Source organism: Euprymna scolopes, chromosome 38 (genome assembly GCF_053919585.1).
Source record: "Euprymna scolopes isolate OS-2025 chromosome 38, ASM5391958v1, whole genome shotgun sequence".
NCBI lineage: Eukaryota > Metazoa > Mollusca > Cephalopoda > Sepiida > Sepiolidae > Euprymna > Euprymna scolopes.
Window position 1 is genome coordinate 54,260,135 of NC_136519.1, and position 21,248 is coordinate 54,281,382.

Consider the following 21,248-nt stretch of genomic DNA (forward strand, 5'->3'; position numbering starts at 1 on the left):
TCTGCTAGTTAGTCAGTTGTGTACAAATCCCAACAGCAATAAGAGCTTTCTATCATGTTTGAAAGTGACAGAATGTTCAACAAGTGAGATCGGAGATGCACTGCTGTACAATTCGTGCTCTCTATCACGTTATGACCACAGGACCATTGCCAGCACCCTCAACATGCAAATTCAGACGGTTCAATGCTTTAGGGCACAGCTCAACTAAGTTTCCAGTCACGGTTATAGTCTTTAGTGTGGTTTCAAGTGAGGGCCACATCATGCCACTTCACATCTTCGAAGTCAGCTTAAAAGTCAACATCAAAATGTAGCTGAAGAGTGCGGTGATCCCCTGGTGCAATCAGGTAACCGCTGGCAGACTCTGTGGTGACAGCAGAACTCTGCGCTGACCCACAAGATCCAGGCTTCAGAAGGAGGATCCAGGCTTCTCTCACTGGCTTTCCTCCTCCCCAACCAATGTTTAGTCATACACCGAGAACATCACCAACATGACTTCCCACAACATCAAAGCCAGCTTGATCGCCACCATCTGCCGAGTATTGGCTGAGCTTCTGCTGGCACTTGTGGAAAAGGCATGTTCACAGTTATTGATTGAGGCTGAAGGTGGCTATATTGAATAGATGTCAGTTCTACTACATAATCAAGTTACCTGCATTGATTTTTTTTCAATAAAAGTTTTAGAATAAAGCTGTAATATTGTTTTCTTTAGGGCAACAAATTTAGTGTTCCACCCTGTATTATACAAGTGTTAATTTTCAGCAGCAGAGAAGCGGTCTCTGCCATTTAATGCCAACGGTGGGTGCTGCCCATAACAACACAACAAAGACTCTACAACCAGACCTACCAGCTGGTTATAACCGACGCTAAATCGACCCCTTGATTTAAAGGGATGTGCCTATCATTTGATTGTGTCTAACACCCGGGAGCTGATGTCATGCCAGGATGAAATAATCATTCCAGAATCGTTTCCATGACACGGACACACCAAATAACTCTCCTCGGTAAATGATCGTAGCATATCAGATCTTTCATTGAGTAAAATAGTTGAAGCAAAAATCAGCACACTGTTAACATCTCACGTTTCTGCTTCTCTCGCTCTGGTGGGCTTGGAGAAGCGAAATTAATTTCTCAGCTCAACACACACATGCATACTAGACATTATACCCGAGTCTCTGTGCAAGAGGACACTTTTTCCTAGAAGTAAACCCTGATCAAGCATTCAGTATCACATAGTATTCACAGCTCAAATAAGATCTCCACACTAGCTTTTACGAGGAATGGTGCATTTTTTCCAAGCGATGTTACCTCAAGTATCAGCACGAAGCTGAAAACTCCACCAGAATAGATGAATTTTTGTTCTAGAATCCAGTAAGACCAGGAGACTAAAAAGAAAGATAAACTATAACATATTAAAATGATCAATTAGGGGGAGAGGAAAATTATGTTTTCAATTTCTTTACTCCGTGTTTGTTAGATAAAGAACTTTAATGGAATACTCGAATATCTATGCATTTCATATAGAGTTCAATGTTAGCCCGAGGTAGGGGGCCCCCTTGATTTCTAAGAATTTTGACTGAATGAAACTGAAACAAAAACACACACACACACACAAATGGCTACTCTGTCACATGAATATACACACACTGATAAAAATGATGGAGGTCTTAACAGAGCTGAAAGGGTTGTAGAGGACTAGGATATATATGTCCTAATCCCGTTACAAAAGAAAATAATGAAACGAATGGAATGAAGGAAACAAAAACTCAATTGCTGGATAAAATAAACGTGTCGTTTATTTACTGTTGAAAGAATGAATATTTTAGATATAACACGTGTTCATGTCTGCGCGTGGAAAAAGGAGTGAGCAATGTAGTGGAAATGGGAATGACAGTCCAGCGTGTAGACAAAGAAAAAGATAGAGGGTTGCATCAGTAAAGCTGTGCGCCATGTTAGCAGTCAGCTACGCGGAGGTATTCCCAGGCACCAGTTGTAGATAGAGAGAGAGAAAGAAAGTCAGTCCAGGTTATGGAAATAGAAAGCGTATAAAGTGTACGTACTGTTTGTTAGCTCTTTGCCCCACATATAGTAGCAAGTGGCGTGAGACGCACGGGTGTGCACCTGCCGAAAAGGCACACTGTTGGTCCGTAGACCGTTCAGCTCGGAAGCTGGTCCAAAAAGAAAGAAGCAGCTTATTTCTCTTGCTTTTATAGTTGTTTCCGGTGGTCTTTTGCACATGTATTGATTTCCTTTGAAGGGGAAGTGAGTGTATATACGCAAACGTGAATATATGTACGTGTGTGGACGTGCACGCGTATGTTTGTGTGCGTGTATGTATATGACAAGTAATATAGCTTGAGATGTGAACGCGTGTTTTTGTGTGAGACTAGAAAAGGTTTGCACAGGGTGAAACAGACTAAATATCAAGGTCTCATGTATGATATGAAAAGAAACTGGAATCTTAGGGAGTTATGAAGAAGAACCTGAAGTCCTATCTAACTAATATTCCTGGTAAACCAAGTGCAAAAGAGATTCAGACAATTGCACTTAAGGGAACAACGAGGATACTAAAAAGAGCTCTCGGTTGGTTTCAATAAAAAGCAGGGCAATGTTGACAGCTGGTTTGGCTGCCCCATACCCAATGTTACAATCTTCAAAGGAAGAAAATTAAAAAAAAAAAAAGCAGACATACATGCATTCGTTGTATTATGAATGTAAATAATAGCACAATAACTAAGACGCAACTAAAGACTACGGTCCATGCTATGTACCTAAATTTACCCTTTTAATGTTGTTAAGGATTTTCTTAGCATTTTTATTTTTCAAAATAACGGTAACGTTTTTAACATCTTGATCTGCAAAAATGACAAGTTCATCAAACTAGGTAATGTAAACATCTATAAAAGGGAGAATGTGTGTGAGGACACTTCTCAACCTATATACTCTATGAATATTTGATCTACATACTTGAAATTTTGTATATAGGGTATTTAGACACGTGGAAAACGTTTTAATCAGTGTTCATCCGAAAAAAGGTCTGCTAAGAGGCCAAAATTGAAAAATTGGTATGTGTGGGTCATCGGATTTTTATCTGTTTGTCAACTGATTTACGAATGCGCATGCTTGAGTCGTTCACATGACATGCTAAGAATAAGTAGGTTTGAAAACACTTTGTAAAGACCGTGTCAAGCTGGCCTAATGGTTATCATACATGACTCACTGTCTTTATGTGTATTTTATTCTATTATTTTTATGTTGTTCCTAACAGACTGTCAGCTGAATGATGAAGAATATTATGAGAGGGTTGAAAATGATGACTGGAATGAAAAAAGTTTATTTGTTATGGGGGTGATTTTAATATTTGTCGATACCGTTCTTTATAGGAATCTGTTAACATTAGCTTTGAAGAAGACCAAGTTATAATTTGTGGTGATGCAGTCCTGTGACAATGTGTTCCGCATACAGGAAGCTTTTGTGAAAAAGCTCTTTGCGGAAATTTCATTTGATGGTAAGTTTTCTGAGGAAGAAAGAGAAGTTTTTCTTTGTTGTGGTAGAAGATGAATTCTTGCTCTGAAAGTCTTATAATGAGGAATCAGTCGAGCACATTCTATGGAAATAATTATAGAGTAGAGAAAGACTAACAATGTCTCTTTTGTGAGAAAAACGCTGTAAGGAATGGAAGAGATTATCCTCAACTAAATTTCGAATTTGATTCTGAATTCTATCAAGAGCAAAGAATTTTTTAGCAGTATTCTATCTTGGGATGCATCTGTCTCTTATATAGATGTGACGATATTGACAGGTTGAAAAAAAAAAACGGAAACAAATGTCAAAATTCAGAGGGTGGAAAAGAAAGAAGAGAAAAGAACAGAAAGAGAAAGGAAAGAAAAGAGAAAAATGGAAACTGTGTTAAATACTTATGGAAGACATAAAAACCCTGGATTGATAGCAAAATAGCCTGTTTCTTTCCCAAAGTGACCTTGTTGAATATTGACCTATATAATAAAAAGGAAGAGAAATATTGTCACTTTTTGAGGATTTGGAAAATGTAATTTGGCGATAAATTGGCTTTCCCAAAAATTTGGGAAAGTTAATTATTTGATAGTAAAATCACTTTTCAAAGATTGGTGATAATCAAATTATAACTCTTGTTTAGGCAAGGTGGTCTTGTCACAAGAGTTGTGTCCAGACAAGGGACATTATATCCTTGACCGATATTGAAACAAGAATAAACAATAGCGAATTGTTATTCAGACAATAATTATGGGCAGAATGAGATATGGCGCAGAACGATCGGTGCCAAATGATCGCTAACCAAATTCTTAAACAAGAAAGCTGCAGTGATAGTTAATTAAAACAGCTGCTGATAAAAATTCAATGAAGAATTATGAATACGGGGGCCGGTCCAAATGGTGAGAAAGAGCTTCTGTATGGCAAAGTTGAAAAATAAATGAAGACAAAAAGAAAAAGCATGTGGTAAATCTGCTGACCATTTCTGATAAAAAATGATCGGATCCCCACATGTTAGAACCAGTAAACGTGGCAAGAAGTTAGAACAATACTGTATTATTCATAATTTGAAGTTAAATCCTATTGGTAAGAAGGGTGGAGTTATGACCCCTAGGTTCAGAGACTGTCAGCCTGAGTCAGAATACAGAGAGATACCCTACTGGACTGGGCTGAGAAGCCTTGTTTTGCTGTCTACTAGATTACATGTTGCTGAAAGTCTGACCACTAAACTTAGGGTTGGTTACTGAACTTGAAAACCGACCAAACTGCTCTGCTTTCTTCTCACTTGACTGCACGTTGTTGAAAGTCTGACCATCGAAATTAGGGTTGATGACTTCACTATACATCACATCGCTGATGAATTGACCCTCAAGCTTCAGGGCCTTAATCAGAGTGACAGCCAAGCACTAAGAACGGCTGAATACAGTGACGTTATTCACTGGACGTCGGAGGAGTAAGCCGTGATGAACGCAACCTCTCTAGGAGAAGGAAACCCCTGATATAAAACCTGCGGCGGCTGCTGCATCCAATGATGTTGACTTACTCTTCTTTTTGGTTCAATGTGGCAGTTGTTCGGAGAGTGGGATTGTCTCGGTGCAAAATTATTCCTCACTATAAAAAGTTCAAGCACAGGCATTACTTGATATGCAATGGAATACACATTTTAACATTAGTGTGTATCTCGATAACAAAATGGCTGGCTGTAGCCTGAAACAGAAAACAGGCATTCAATGAGGACTGATGCAGATATGGGCATCAATGGCAATAAAGGCTCTGTAACTTCCAGGGTCTGGCCTGGCAGGTGTTCAGGGAACCATAACCTGGATCCAGTCATCAGCGGATGTTCAGGACTGTAGAAGGTTCATTTCTATGACTGCCCAGCACGTGCTGCAAGTGCTGCTCATGTCTGTATCATTTGAGTTGAAGATATATTAAGTAAATTAAGTATTAAGCAATACTCAAGAAAGAGTTTGCTGCCATCATATAGTTAGAAGATATCACCTGCCAATATCCTATACCTTTATGAAGTCACAATTCACCTATGAATGGCTGGTGCATGGAAAAAGTTCTAAAAAGAGTCTCTAATCAAATAGGTCTCAAACTGTTGACTAAGTTTCCATTCTATTCCGTCATTGCAATGTTGCATCTCTGCGTTTTTTCCCCCCAAACACTTCCACAGAACGTTCTCTAATAAACTTACTGCACCTGTATACACTCAGCAGAAATAGTCCTGATCAACCTGATTAGCAACAAAATCCCACATCTTCAGTGTAGAAGTCCCCAGATCCCAGAAAACTTTTTCCTCTAATAGCTTCTTCCCTAGCACTGTTTACCTTTGGAATCCCCAACCTGTTTCCCTGGATTGCACCAATACGCAGAACTTTAAATGTAATGTGAACAAACATCTTGTTACACAACTCACCACTTAGAATTCCCCTATCAATTGAATGATTAGAATTGTTGAAAGTAACAAGACACTCACAGACAAATGTTATCTGAAACAAGGCATATTGCCATTGAAACGTAAAGAACTACTGTGATAGAGGCCAGATTCTTAATAGGACAACCTGGATAAGTAGTTGGGTAACAAAATGTTTGTTCACATTGCACTTAAATTTCTGCATGTTGGTACAGTTGGGGAAACAGGAAACAAGGAGGGAATTCCAAATACCTCCATACTAAAAGATCTTCACAGAGAAGGGGAAGGGATGTTATTTTGCTGCTAGCTGGGAGAGTCGGGAGTATTTAGATTGAAGAGGTAAGTTAATCAAAGCATATTCCTTGGAAGTTTTCTTTTTTAATGTGTTAATGAGTCACCACTTACCAAGGCCTATAGGCTACTCGAGGATACGCGTTAATGTTATAAGGCCAGTTAAACAACATGAGGATCGGTAACAATGGTTGAGACTGGTTTGAATTAGATTATTGAAAAGGACGGCTTAGTAAGAATTTGTTAACATTAGACTTGAAAATGACAATGCTATGGTCAACTAGAATGTTGCCTTGTGATATTATGTTCCACAAACAGATAGATTTTGGAAAGAAACTTTGCTTATGGAAGTCTGTTTAGTTTTAGGCTTGTAAAACAAGCACAGGGATGCAACACTGTAGTGATGCTACAGGGGTTGGAGTTTGGCAGACAGTCCAGCACTTATTAAGTAAGAAATTCATATTTTTTTACTATTTGTCTAAGTGGGAGAAGCTTGTGGTTAGTGCACCAGCCCAGATGGGCAATAATATTTCATGCATGGGTGAATAATGGCTTTTTAGAGATAGAAGATATTGGTGTGAGACGTTTTGTAGCCTGATAGAGGAAGCCTACTTTCTTTGAACAATGTATTTTTCTAATGCAATTAATTTAACAATACTCTTTTAAAGAATGATATGGTTATTTCGAGTTAAATGCTGCTGCCAATCACATTTGAATTAATTACATCATTCTCTATGAGAAAGAGGAAGTAAGGCAGAGAAAAGAGCCTCACTAGATTTCAAAGCTGATTTTGTACCCTGTCAAGACAGGAAAAGGTATTCTTAGCAGCTCCTGTCCAAATGTGGCAACAGTACTCCATCTTAAGATGTATTTGGCTCTTATATAGGTAGATGATTTTATGAGGACTGAAATACCTTTCGAAGCAGTAGAATGATTCAACCATTTTTCCGACGACTTTGGCAACGCATCCAATGTAAGTCTTCAATTTCAGGCCAGGAGTGAAGGTCAGTTCCAGAATCTTGTCAAAGTAGAGTGCTTCTTTAAGACAAGAGCCATTCATTTCAATTGAGGTCAAGTGAGAATAAGAACATTGGTGGTAAAAAGATAGAAACTTGTTTTTGGTTGCATTAAATAAGTGACCAGCCATATTTTTCTACATTGTACCATGCACTCAAGGCCGGAAGACAGAGAATCAGAAAGATTTTGGTCATTGCCAGCTTTCACTCCAAACAAGGCCAATTGAGGCGTACTGTGGATTAGAGATAATACCAACAGGGACACTTTAACTAGAGAGTGAAGCAGCAAGATGTTTGTTTACTTTACATTTAAATTTCTGCATCCTAGTACAGTCAGGAAAGCAGACTATAGAGAGGGACATTGCAGTGATGGAGCAGGGGTTGGAGCTTGGTTGACAGTGCAGGACCTATTTGATTACAGACTCTATTTTGGACCCTATCTAATAGAGAGAGATTAGTGACTGATGCACCGCCCCATAGGTAGCAGCAATATTCGATGCAAGGGTGAATGGTGGCTTTGTAGAGATTTAAGATACTTTCATGTGTGATTATTTTTCTGATGCAGTAGAAACGGCCCACCTTCTTTGTAGCAGTCTTGGCAATGTCTTCTATGCATTTGTTCCTATTCATGTTGCCTGTGAATGTTAAGCCGATGAACTCTCATTTGAAATTATTACATCTTTTTGCTTTTCCAAGCATTTTCCAAACAATTAATGCTTTATGCTTAGTGTTCCCAGGGTATGACTTTCAGTTGGAGTAACTCTATTGACCTTTTCTAGACCTCTTTTCTTCGTAAGATGCACTAGCTAGCTTGTTTTGGTCAACCCTAACCCACTAATACAATAATTATGCAATTAATTTAACAACACTTTTTTTAGCGAATGAAGGATTTATTTGAGGCACACGCTGTCAATAATGTTCAAAATAATTACATCGTTTCAAAGTTGCAATTTCTTCCAGTCCTCATAGTTCAGCGTCCTGATTGACAATATGATTAGCTCTTGTCCTCGAGTTGCTTTTTTGTTTTGATAAGTGGTGATCAATTACTAAATTAGAAAAATCTTTTTAAGCAAAATAAGAGAGAGAAGGGTTAGGCTCATTTTACGGATATTATTTTATCAGATCATTCTTTGTTCTTGGTCGCTTCTTCAAGACGGATTCAAAATTAATACCAGGATTCCATCGCTTCTGGACATATGACGTCACATTCGCTCACTTCTATAGACTTTTATCCTCACGGTATAACTTCCAATCAGGATAAACCTTTAATTTTTTCTTACCTTTTCTATATAGCACTTCTTACATAATTGTTAATATGCACTAATATTTGTACTAGCCAACCTACCCACTAGAATATCTAACATTATGATGTAACATTTTAAATTAAAACTACTTTCTTATCAAAATATGCTGAGATTTTAAGAATTCATGAAGCATGTCAAAAATTAGACTATTTGATAAATAATTTGAGGGTTTTGTCATGGCGAAGTGATCATTCCCCCCAAGTAAAAACTGAGATTCTGTTGTTTTTTTATAGAACATGTAAGCATACTAAAAGAATTTATTTTAAAATTTAGAGTGGGGGATCAGTTTCACATATACATATAACATAAAATGACCGCCTACATCCAGATCACAAGTTTTTAACTGGATAGCATTTTAAAAGCGGCTAATAAAGATCATGTGCAATGAAATGAACATCTCTGATGCATGCGCATGACAAATGTCAAAGGACAACGATGTCTATGAAATAGCCTAAAAACTTATCAATGGAAAAAATGAATAAAAATATATTTCCCTTCCATAATCCTAACACTAAGTTCAGGTGGCAACAGACAACTAAAATTAAAAAAAAAAAAAAAAAAAGATTTAACTAAAACCAGTAAATGTTTATATGCCATTAAAACACTACTTGGTCAAAAAGTGAGTGATCATTTTACATTAAATGCTAAACTGAAACGCTTCTCTAAATTCTAACATATTTTTAATTTTTTTTTGGGGGGGGACAGATCATGAAGGTGTTTACACAAGTAGAATCCTTTTGTGTGTGTGTGTGTGTGTGTGTGTGTGTGTGTGTGTGTGTGTGTGTGTGTGTGTTTTGGGGGGAGACTAATATAGGGTCCTAATGTACAATAATATAAGTTTTGTATTTTTTATTTCTTTTTCATTGAATTGTATATTTTTATTTATTTATTCAGTTAAAATCATTAATTAAAATGACCAAAGAAATTTCATCTGGATCATCTTATGTTGACCGAGGATGGGCTTGGATTATTCTCCTAGGTAAGTATATTATTACTAGGAAGCATCCCTGGCATTGCCCGGAAATGAATGAGCACTCTCTGTGTACTCTTGTTTTCAGCCATGAACTCGAGATTATGATTTTAATTGTTCTTATATGTACTGTAACGGAATAATAATACAAGATTGCACGTTTGTGGGATTTTACGAGAATTGAATGAATGTTTTATTTATTGTGGTTTAAAAATATAAAGTACTAATTTGCATTTGAAGGAATGAGCTGCATTTGGGGAGAACAGTGGATCGATTGGTTGTCAGCACAATGATCCACTGAAGTTAAGAGGTGATGTGAATTATGGCGTCAGTGTAAGGGAATGTTGTCAATTTCTATTTAGATTAGAACAAACTATTGTGTCGAGAAAGTAAAGGTTATACAATTCGAAACATTTTTAGAATTGATGTCGTCATATTATGGAGAAGTGTTCATTATGATTCGAGAATTGGACTTTATAATTTGATTTCATTTTTTTGTGGTTAAAATCAACAACTCACGGTTAGTTATGTTTATATATATATGGAGGGCTAATTGCATCTGGTCATGTAGTGGGGGCTAGTTATATCTGGCCATGTGTGAAAAGCTAGCTACACTGACTCTATTTGAAGAGCTAGTTGTGTCTGTCCAGGTTTGAAAGGCTAGCTATGTTTGACCACATTTGAAGAACTAGTTGTATCTGGATGTGTACTGAGGGCTAGTTGCATCTGGGCATGTAGTAAGGGTTAGTTGTGCCTGCCCGTGTATTGTGGGTTAGTTATATCTGGGTGTGTTCTAGGGCTAGTTGTGTCTGGCCGTGTAGTGGGGGCTAATTGTGTCTGGCCATGTAGAGAGGGCGTGTTGTGTTTGACCATGTAGTAAGAGTGAGTTGTGTCTGGCTGTATAGTGAGGGCTAATTGTGCCTAGCCATGTAATGAGGACTAGTTGTGTTTGGTGTTGTAGTGAAGGATCATTAAGTCTGGCCGTGTTTGAAAGGTTAGTTGCATCTGACCATGTAGGAAAGGCTAGTTCTGTTTGGCCATGTATAGAGCACTAGAGATGCACGAGTTTATTTAATGTAAAATGGTCTTTAAAGATCATCTGGTTTAAAAACATAAAGTAATTAATTTGCACCTGAAAGAATTAAGGGCATTAAGAAGAAGGACGAATTGGGAAAACAGTGAGTCGAGGGTTTGGCAACAGAGAGATCACACCAAAGTGAAGAGATGGCGTGAATTACATCATCGGTGAAAAGGAGTGGTGTCAATTTCTATTTGGATTGCATTTATTCACTTTTAATTAATTTATTTATTTTTTATTAATTAATTTACTTTTAATTAATTAATTTATTTATTTATAATTAATTTATTTATTTTTAATTAATTCATTTATTTATTTTTAATAAATTAATTTATTTATTTTTAATTAATTTATTTATTTATAATTAATTAATTAATTTATTTTTAATTAATTTATTTATTTATTTTTAATTAATTAATTTATTTATTTACTTTTAATTAATTAATTTATTTATTTATTTTTAATTCTTTATCTATTTACTTTTAATTAATTTATTTATTTTTTAATTAATTTATTTATTTACTTTGAATTAATAAATTTATTTTTAATTAATTAATTAAATTTTTATTCTTTATTTATTTACTTTTAATTTATTAATTTATTTTTAATTAGTTTATTTATTTACTTTTAATTAATTAATTTTGTTTTAATTAATTAATTTATCTTAATTCTTTATCTATTTACTTTTAATTAATTTATTTATTTTTAATTCTTTATCTATTTACTTTTAATTAATTAATTTACTTTTAATTAATTAATTTATTTACTTTTAATTATTTATTTACTTTTAATTTATTGAAATCTAAAACACAATGAAATAAAACATTTTAAAAACTTTTGATTACGAAATTAAGTTCTGATACAACTTTTCAATCAGACAAAACCGATATTTTGATTGCCATCTCCAGATTGTTTACTTTAACATCCAAGAGAAGCTGAAGCACTTAGCCAATGAGAAGGCTTGAGAAGCAGATGATAACTGTTGTAGGGCACAAATCACCCCTATTTTGAGAACTAAGTTGAATCAACCAGTCCTATGAATACCACAGTTTTCAGAGACTAAATGGAGACATTCATACCATGTTTAACCGCATGCTACGAACACGTTCCTCTCATAACACTTTAGTTGCTCCTGTATTATTTATGATAAATACATATTATATTTTATACACTTTATACTACTTGTGGTTTCTTTCATTTGTAACCCCTAGCACGGGTCTACAACAATTGGCTGATGAGGACGATTCAAGAACTTTCCGGATAAATCTACAATAATTGCTAACAATTGAATGACGAATATTCAGGCAACGAATTCACTCTAAAAAAAAACAGCCATTGGAAGACAGCATTTGGTGACAAAAAGGATTCAAACACACGTGGATATTCGAAATAATTTTTTCTTATACTCGGGGTAATTTCGAAACTTTAAAAGTATTATTTTTTAAAAGTTTGGTGAAGAACGGTAAAAACTACTTGTTTACATTGGGAAAAAACAACATTTGAGCGTAAAAATCCACAAATACGGGATAAAGAAAAAAGGACAACAATTCTTGCCGAAAAAAGGATTTTACAAAGATGTCGTCAAAGCCTTATCTTGCTGTTAAAATAGTTACTAAAAGTGTAAACTACAAGTTGAAACAGAACTCATAAGACGAATTGCGTGGAGAATTATTACTATTGACTTAACGAGATCAAGTTTTCAGTAAGTACAAAAAACTTTTTCCATCCCTTTAAAAACAAGTAATCACTTTGTCGTTCTAAAAAGCATGTCTCGCTAATACATCGTATAGTTAAAAGGCATTAGCGTTGGGAAAAGAAAAAAAAACTCCTGCAAAAGTAAATGATAGTATATTTTATTTTATTGGCTAAAGCGAGTATTCGCACAAAAAATATGTTGGATTTTAATCCGATTAAAATAAAATTTTCACTGGTCGACAGGACTGCATGTCAAAGAAGAAAAAAAAACAATGTTGCTAAGTGCGACAAATAAAGTGTTAACGAAAAAAGGACATTCTTTTTCGCACATAAATCGAAAAGAATAGCCAATATTAAATAAATGCTATAAACTCTCTTTCACAGATAAGTAACTAATTCTCTTTAAGGAAAAAAAGGTGTAGGATCAACAAGGAATTGAATCCAGTACCTACACGTTATGAAAATTGAAAAATGACAAACGAAATCTACTGCTCTCTGTATAAATGCAAATATCGAATTATTTTCTCAGAAAAATTGCCACACGAGGAAATAAATATATGAAAGAAACATTCGTTAAATAACCAGGTACGAATTTTGAAAAGTTTTTTTCTATAGAGTTGGTACTATAGGAAATTTGGGTTGTTTCTGAAAAAACTCATTTTGTCATATTAAGTAATTCTATACCGTCCAAAAAAAAAAAAAAGAACGATTTCACAAAACAAACGATTTGGGTTGTTTCTGAAAAAACTCATTTTGTCATATTAAGTAATTCTATACTGTCCAAAAAAAAAATGAACGATTTCGCAAAACAAGTTTTGGAAATGGCGAAATTCCAACAAAGTCAACAATCAGAACTTGAATAAAAGTTCTGAAAAGAGCAATTGGCAATGCAAGAGAAACAATTGGCAACACAGAAACAAAACGAAGAGAAACAATTGGCAATACAGAAACAAAACGAAGAGAAACGATTAAATTTGATAAAATATCTCTAAGAAAAACAAGGAAGAGAAAAGAAAGAAATGAACGAACAAATATTGGAAAAGCAGTTAGAATTAATGAAATTCTTTGAGTGAAAACAAGAAAGAGAAAGGAAAGAAATGAACGAAGAAATATTGGAATTGAAAAAATGACATTTAGAGCAATAAAACCAGTCAGATAAAAAAATGGATTTGATAACGCAAGTTTTAGTGAATAAGGACAGCAGAGAAGAATCCAGCACGGCTTTTTCCCAATATGCGATCTGGTCAGCTATTGATAAATTTCACTATGCTCCTGAGGAAGACCTAATGTTTGAGGCATATTTCAGAAGATTTGAAGACCTTTTTTAAAATTGATTGCAGTGCATGGACGGATCAAAAGAAAGTTCGCTTACTGCTACGGAAGTTAGGTACATCGGAACATAACAAATTCGTGGACTTTATTTTACCAAGAAAAACCAATGAATTGTCGTTTGACGAGGCAGTCAGACTATTAATGGAGTTATACTGTCTAAAAAGAAGCCTTTTTCATAAAAGATGGAAATGCATGAATCTTACACGTAAGGAGAGTCAGGACTATACAACTTTTGAATCTATAGTTAATAAGCACTGTGACGATTTCAAATTGTCGTCATTAACGGCAGACAATTTCAAGTGCTTAATATTCACACAAGGTTTGATAGCCACAAAACACTGATATAAGACGTCGTTCTCTAAATAAATTGTAATTAGAACCTGATTTGACACTTTAGAAACTGGCTGAAGATTGTCAGCGGTTTGTGGTAATGAAGCAAGATTCCCAAAACATAGAGGAAGCAGGTATCGCTCACATTAAAAAAATATGCTTCAAAAATAAAGGACGCCCGCCTGCCAACAATTACCAATTATGAGGCAAAATGAACCCTTCACAAAATAATCAGGATAGACAAAATCCTAGGACCCCTTGTAGCAAATGTGGAGGACCTCATGGGTACAATGCATGTCAGTACCAAAGGAAAATAACATGTGAACTATGCAAGCGAGCAGAGCACAAGGCCTCATATTGAAGAACAAATGTAGCAAACAAGATCTACGTAAAAGCTGCAAAAATGGACCCTTCACCAACAGAGAACATAAAGAAATATGTTACGGTGAGAGTCAGAAATAAAGAAGTAAACTGCAGCTCGATTCAGGGTCGGATTTATCAATTATAAATTTTCACACGTGGAAGAGAATAGGAAAGCCCACGATGACAAATGCGAATGAAGTCGCAAGATCGATAACTGGTGAAAAAATAAATTTTGAGGGTGAGGTAGTTATTAATATGTCACTAAAAAGAATGACAAAAAAGCTGAAAGTTTTTGTTCTAAGGAATGCAACAAACTTATTCGAGACCGATTGGATTCAGGAATTTGAATTATGGGGCTCGCCACTGAGTGATTTTTGTCACAAAGTTAAAAACCTAACGGCTGAAGCTGACAAATTCCAAAAAGATCTAAAAAAATCTTTCCCAAGCGAAATTCGAATTGCTGGACGAAGCAAAACCAATATTCAAAAAGTCACAGAGCGTACCGTTCGCTTTGAGGGAAAAAATTGAAAAAGAATTGGAAAAACTAGTTAACACTGGGATTCTGACCCCTATTAACCATAGTGAGTGGGCAGCCCCACCGTATACGTGAAAAAAAAATTAAAAAAAAAGAAAAAAGAGATTTGGGTATGTACAGACTTTTCGACCGGATTGAATGTGGCGCTCAAGGACCATCATTACCTGCTACCAAACCCAGACGAAATATTCGCTAAGTTAAATGGCGGAAAATATTTTTCCAAAATAGACTTAAAAGCAAGGCGCACCTACAAATACCAGTAGAGGAAGATAGCTCAAAACTTTTGTGTATCTCAACGCATAAAGGGCTTTATAAATTCAATAGATTAGCATTTGGTATAAAAGTAGCACCTGCAATTTTCCAACAGGTAACTTTGCTAAGCGTTTTGGATTTCGCAATAGGCTATCTGGACGATATTCTTATGCATAGTCAAAATGTTGAACAACATAGAAATCATGTATTGATAGAATAAAAGAATACGGCTTCACATTGAAGGAAACAAAATGCGAATTCTTTTTTTTAACAAATTAAATACCTGGGTCATATAATAGATAAGGACGGCAGAAAACCCGATCCAGACAGGTTCACAGCTATAAAAGACATGCCAGAACCTCATAATGTAACTACATTGCAGAGTTTTTTAGGGATCGCGAACTATTATAAAACGTTCATTAAGAACATGCATAAATTGCTTGCGCCTTTGAATGTACTATTAAAAAAGGACAAACAATGGGGCTGGAAGCCTGAGTGCCAGGCAACGTTTAAGAAATTAAAAGATGTATTAATATCAGATTTATCCCTGACTCATTCCAACCCGAAACAAGAGATTATTAACGCAACTGACACAAGTTCCTATGGGATCGGGGCGTGCATTCTACACAAGATGCCTGATGGGTCCACTAAGCCAATCGCCCATGCGTCAAGAGTTTTACTGCCTGTCGAGAAGAATTACTCCCAAATCAAAAAGGAAGCACTGGGGATCATATTCGGTGTTACAAAATTCCACCGATTTTTAAGTTTAAATTGCAAACTGGCCATAAGCCGCTTATAACCATCTTTGGCTCTAAAAAGGTCTGCCAAATTACACAGCCAACAAACTGCAAAGATGGGAAACCATTCTACTGAATTACGATTTCAGTATGGAATTTCTTACATCTGCAAAGTTAAGTCACGCAGACAGATTGTCGCGATTAATCCCGATATCAAGGGAACCGCTGGAAGACACAGTAATAGCGTCACTACAAAGGGAAAAGACTATACATAAATACTATGTAATACGATCAAGGAACTACCAGTTACTTTGGAAGATATAATAAGGGAGGCTGAAGAAGATAGTTTCATCAAAGAAATGAAACAAAAATTCAATTGGATGAATCGGCGGCGGAAGCTTATTCTATGTGAAATGAGCTACTGTTGTAACAAGAAAGAGTAGTAATCCCAGCTACACTACAAAAGAAAATTCTGAATTATTTTCATACGGGGCACCCTGGGGCTACACGAATAAAGAGCCTCATGAGGTCCTATGTTTACTGGAAGAGTATGGACACTGATATAGAAGGCACGGTAAAGTTATGTAAGGGATGTGCATTGGTTGCAAAAGCGCCCCCAATACAATTTAGCCCGTGGCCTAAAGTGGACCAGCCATGGCAAAGAATACACGTAGATTATACAGGCCCACTGGATGGAAACTATTATTTAATAGTGGTAGACAGTTTTTCAAAATGGCCTGAGGTATTTTGATGTAAAAGTCCAATGACGGATTTTACAATCAATGCTCCTCACAAATTGTTCACTAGGTTTGGTGTTGTTGATTGTCTAGTGTCAGACAATGGCACACAATTCACTTCAGCAGATTTAAAAAGTTTCTGTGAGGATTTCCAGGTTAATCACATAACGACTCCAACCTATCATCCCCGATTGAACGGTTAGGCAGAGACGTTTGTAGACACACTGAAAAGAGCCCTGAAGAAGGCTAAAGGAACACCCTCAGAAAAGGCACTACAATAGTTTTTACAAGTTTACCGAATTACACCAAATGAAAACACTCCATCGAAGATGTCGCCGGCAGAGTTAATGTTCGCGAGAAAAATTAGGCCCGTCTTCGAGAAACTTTTGCCAAAAACAGGTGAGACCGCCAAATTCTATAGTTCCTAAAAAGAGGTATTTACCGGGTGAAAAGGTATTTTTCTAGGTACACAAAAATAATAGTACGGTGTGGGATCTACGAAAGGTCCAGAAAAGGATCGGTCGGATGGTTTACATTATCGAAGGTCCAAGATTTACGCACGAGAAACATTTAAACCAAATTTGGAAACGTATAACTGATGATGAAAGACAACCTCCTGCTGAACAAGAAGAAGTAATGGACCAGATATATGACATGTTCGACTTGGTAACACCACAAGCAGCCGGACAATGCCGGTCCTCCAGGAAAAGGAAAATGACCAACCTGATAGAGATCAATCCCAGGAAAAAGAGCTATACGATCATCCCAGGGGAATGAAAAGCTCGGGAGGGGGGTGTTGTAGGGTACAAATCACCCTTAATCTGAGAACTAAGTGGAATCAACCAGTCCTATGCAGAGTCTCGTAACTCAATTCATTCAGCTTCTGTAGGGTCAGTTGAGCAACATGCGGGCGAGCATTGTAATGGAGAAGAATTAGTCCCTTCATATTGACCAATCTCGGGCACATATGTTGGAGCTTCTGGTGCATTTTGTCAATTTGTCAGCAGTACTTCTCTGCCGTAATTGTTTTTCAAGAAGCTGTGATGGATGAGACCGGCCAAAGACCACCAAACAGTCACAATTGATTTTTCCAAGTACTCTAACCACTGTGTCACGGGTACTTGTGTGATGCAACTCTTTCTCGTATATTTTTAAACTTTTTTTATATTTTAAAATATCTTTAAAGATCATTTCATATCTGATAAATTGATTTGTCCGCAACGACCCATGGCACAGAAAAATCAATTGTAAAAAGTGATATTCTCCTGAAGGTTGAAGGTTCAATACACAGTGTGAGCAGCTAAAAATACAATTGCGAATTACTTAGGACCTCTGTCCAGTCATGGCTGATGAAACAAGAGCACGCTACCCCTGTGAAGTAAATAAAGGGTTCCACTCGAAATTCCATCCAAATTCCCGAGTTCGACAGAAATATTCCTGAATTCGATAAGACACACCTGAAGAAGGTTGGAGGTTTCATCGACCGAAACGTTGTGAAAATCACAGTCAAGATGAGAACAGTAGTCCAATGAATCCAAATAATACGAAATATAGAAACGTTCTGAGAAAACATTTTTATATAAGAAATAATAATATAAAAATTACTTTCATGTTAGTAAATGTTCGTACTAGTTACAAGTCAATATGTTCCTAGTGTATTGGGCAGCCTGGCATTGTGGATGTGTGTGCGTTTACCTTTTTTATTGTCTGTGTGCATAAATTTGTACGAGTGATGAAAGACTGGATATGTGAGTCATTGAATTATTTCACTTTGCCATCTATGCCAAGTACCCGGGTGGGGGTGAGTGGACCTTCTTGAGTTACTTTCACTGGGTCAGTCGGCTGATTGAATCATTCTCAAATTGATTTTCATAATTAAGTCTTATAGAAATTTCTAAGTTTGCACTGGTTTATTACATTCATGTATAGGTGTTACTTTTTAAGGTTTGGAAAGATTTCGATTGGCTAAAAATATATTTGAGTTCACACAGCCATGTCAAAATTTCCTTACTTTGGAGGGTGAGGAGGAAATCAAATTCACACAAAGCGAAGCAGAGAAGAAAAGGGTGTATATAATTAGAGCCATTTGATTTTTTTTTCTTTTTGCTTTCGTAGGAATCACTTTTTGATGAAGTCACCACAACTACACATCTAAAGCAAGAATAGGTTTAAGGCTCCTAAAATTCATACTAGAACTGTCCATAAGGACCTGTTGTGTTATAGATATAAGCATTAAGTATTAATCAGTCCTAAGTGACAGTCTGCTGAAGGTTAAAGGTTCAATCCTCAGTGTGGGCGATACTAAACATACAATTACTGGAGATATCTACGAAAACAAGCTGTGGATTGAATAAAGGGTTCCATTCGAAATTCTGTACAGATTCTGTGTTCCCCAAACGCATCTGAAGAAAGTTGGAGGTTACATCGTCCAAAACGTTGTGAGACTAACATCTTAGGTGAGAATAGTAGTCTGAATAATCTAAAAACTACAAAATTAAGAATCTTCATCTAAAAAATTCTGAAATTCAGTTTTTAAAATGAACTCAATAACTTTAATAAGCCATTTCAAGCTTTGCTTGCACACCTAAAATCAGACAAAAACAAAAGCTTCAAGTTATTTAGGTTAATGTGATTCAGGTGGGCTGTTGAGGTTCTCAAAAAAGTCTGATCTCAAAGTATTATTTGAATTTAATATTTATCACGTGTTCATTATTACTAACAATACAGGTGTCATCTAGATTTCATGTTACTATTATCTCAATTATTTTTATGCTAATATGGGGTGAGGGATGGTGCGAAGGGGGAACTTGTTTGACGACACCGAAAGGCGTTAACACACACACATACATACATATCTATAAAAGTGAAAATATCTGTCTGTGTACATTTCCCTACAAAACTACTCTGTCAATTTTCAATCTACAAACTCGAGATTTGGGATATTGAGATTTGGGAAAATGTTTTCAATTGGTTTTTGGACAGAAATTTGGGTGTCAAGAGGTCAAAGTTCAATGATTTGACTTTTGAGAACTCCACCAAACTCCTCCTCCAATTTTGGGTCTAAGCACTCGAAATTTTAGGTGTAGGTTATTTGAACATGGATCAAACTTTTTAATTTAGTTTGAGCGCAAAATAATAAATCTTAAGTGGTCAAAATTGGGGTCAAAGTTTTAAAAAATATTCAAAAAGTCACAGAGCGTACCGTTCGCTTTGAGGGAAAAAATTGAAAAAGAATTGGAAAAACTAGTTAACACTGGGATTCTGACCCCTATTAACCATAGTGAGTGGGCAGCCCCACCGTATACGTGAAAAAAAAATTAAAAAAAAAGAAAAAAGAGATTTGGGTATGTACAGACTTTTCGACCGGATTGAATGTGGCGCTCAAGGACCATCATTACCTGCTACCAAACCCAGACGAAATATTCGCTAAGTTAAATGGCGGAAAATATTTTTCCAAAATAGACTTAAAAGCAAGGCGCACCTACAAATACCAGTAGAGGAAGATAGCTCAAAACTTTTGTGTATCTCAACGCATAAAGGGCTTTATAAATTCAATAGATTAGCATTTGGTATAAAAGTAGCACCTGCAATTTTCCAACAGGTAACTTTGCTAAGCGTTTTGGATTTCGCAATAGGCTATCTGGACGATATTCTTATGCATAGTCAAAATGTTGAACAACATAGAAATCATGTATTGATAGAATAAAAGAATACGGCTTCACATTGAAGGAAACAAAATGCGAATTCTTTTTTTTAACAAATTAAATACCTGGGTCATATAATAGATAAGGACGGCAGAAAACCCGATCCAGACAGGTTCACAGCTATAAAAGACATGCCAGAACCTCATAATGTAACTACATTGCAGAGTTTTTTAGGGATCGCGAACTATTATAAAACGTTCATTAAGAACATGCATAAATTGCTTGCGCCTTTGAATGTACTATTAAAAAAGGACAAACAATGGGGCTGGAAGCCTGAGTGCCAGGCAACGTTTAAGAAATTAAAAGATGTATTAATATCAGATTTATCCCTGACTCATTCCAACCCGAAACAAGAGATTATTAACGCAACTGACACAAGTTCCTATGGGATCGGGGCGTGCATTCTACACAAGATGCCTGATGGGTCCACTAAGCCAATCGCCCATGCGTCAAGAGTTTTACTGCCTGTCGAGAAGAATTACTCCCAAATCAAAAAGGAAGCACTGGGGATCATATTCGGTGTTACAAAATTCCACCGATTTTTAAGTTTAAATTGCAAACTGGCCATAAGCCGCTTATAACCATCTTTGGCTCTAAAAAGGTCTGCCAAATTACACAGCCAACAAACTGCAAAGATGGGAAACCATTCTACTGAATTACGATTTCAGTATGGAATTTCTTACATCTGCAAAGTTAAGTCACGCAGACAGATTGTCGCGATTAATCCCGATATCAAGGGAACCGCTGGAAGACACAGTAATAGCGTCACTACAAAGGGAAAAGACTATACATAAATACTATGTAATACGATCAAGGAACTACCAGTTACTTTGGAAGATATAATAAGGGAGGCTGAAGAAGATAGTTTCATCAAAGAAATGAAACAAAAATTCAATTGGATGAATCGGCGGCGGAAGCTTATTCTATGTGAAATGAGCTACTGTTGTAACAAGAAAGAGTAGTAATCCCAGCTACACT

At 36.1% G+C, this 21,248-nt stretch overlaps 1 protein-coding gene across 16 annotated transcripts in view; it reads left to right on the forward strand.

Moving 5' to 3' along the window:
• Nucleotides 1-21,248, forward strand: part of LOC145263147 (putative monocarboxylate transporter 5) — a 643,731-nt gene that overhangs the window by 396,547 nt on the left and 225,936 nt on the right. For 15 of the 16 annotated variants that reach the window (XM_080120122.1, XM_080120130.1, XM_080120134.1 and 12 more), the window contains one exon: nucleotides 9,432-9,516. The exons of the other annotated variant lie outside the window; for it this stretch is intronic. In XM_080120122.1, coding sequence (XP_079976248.1) covers nucleotides 9,432-9,516 — 85 coding nt within the window. The remainder of the gene's footprint in view (nucleotides 1-9,431; nucleotides 9,517-21,248) is intronic. 16 annotated transcript variants of the gene reach the window in all.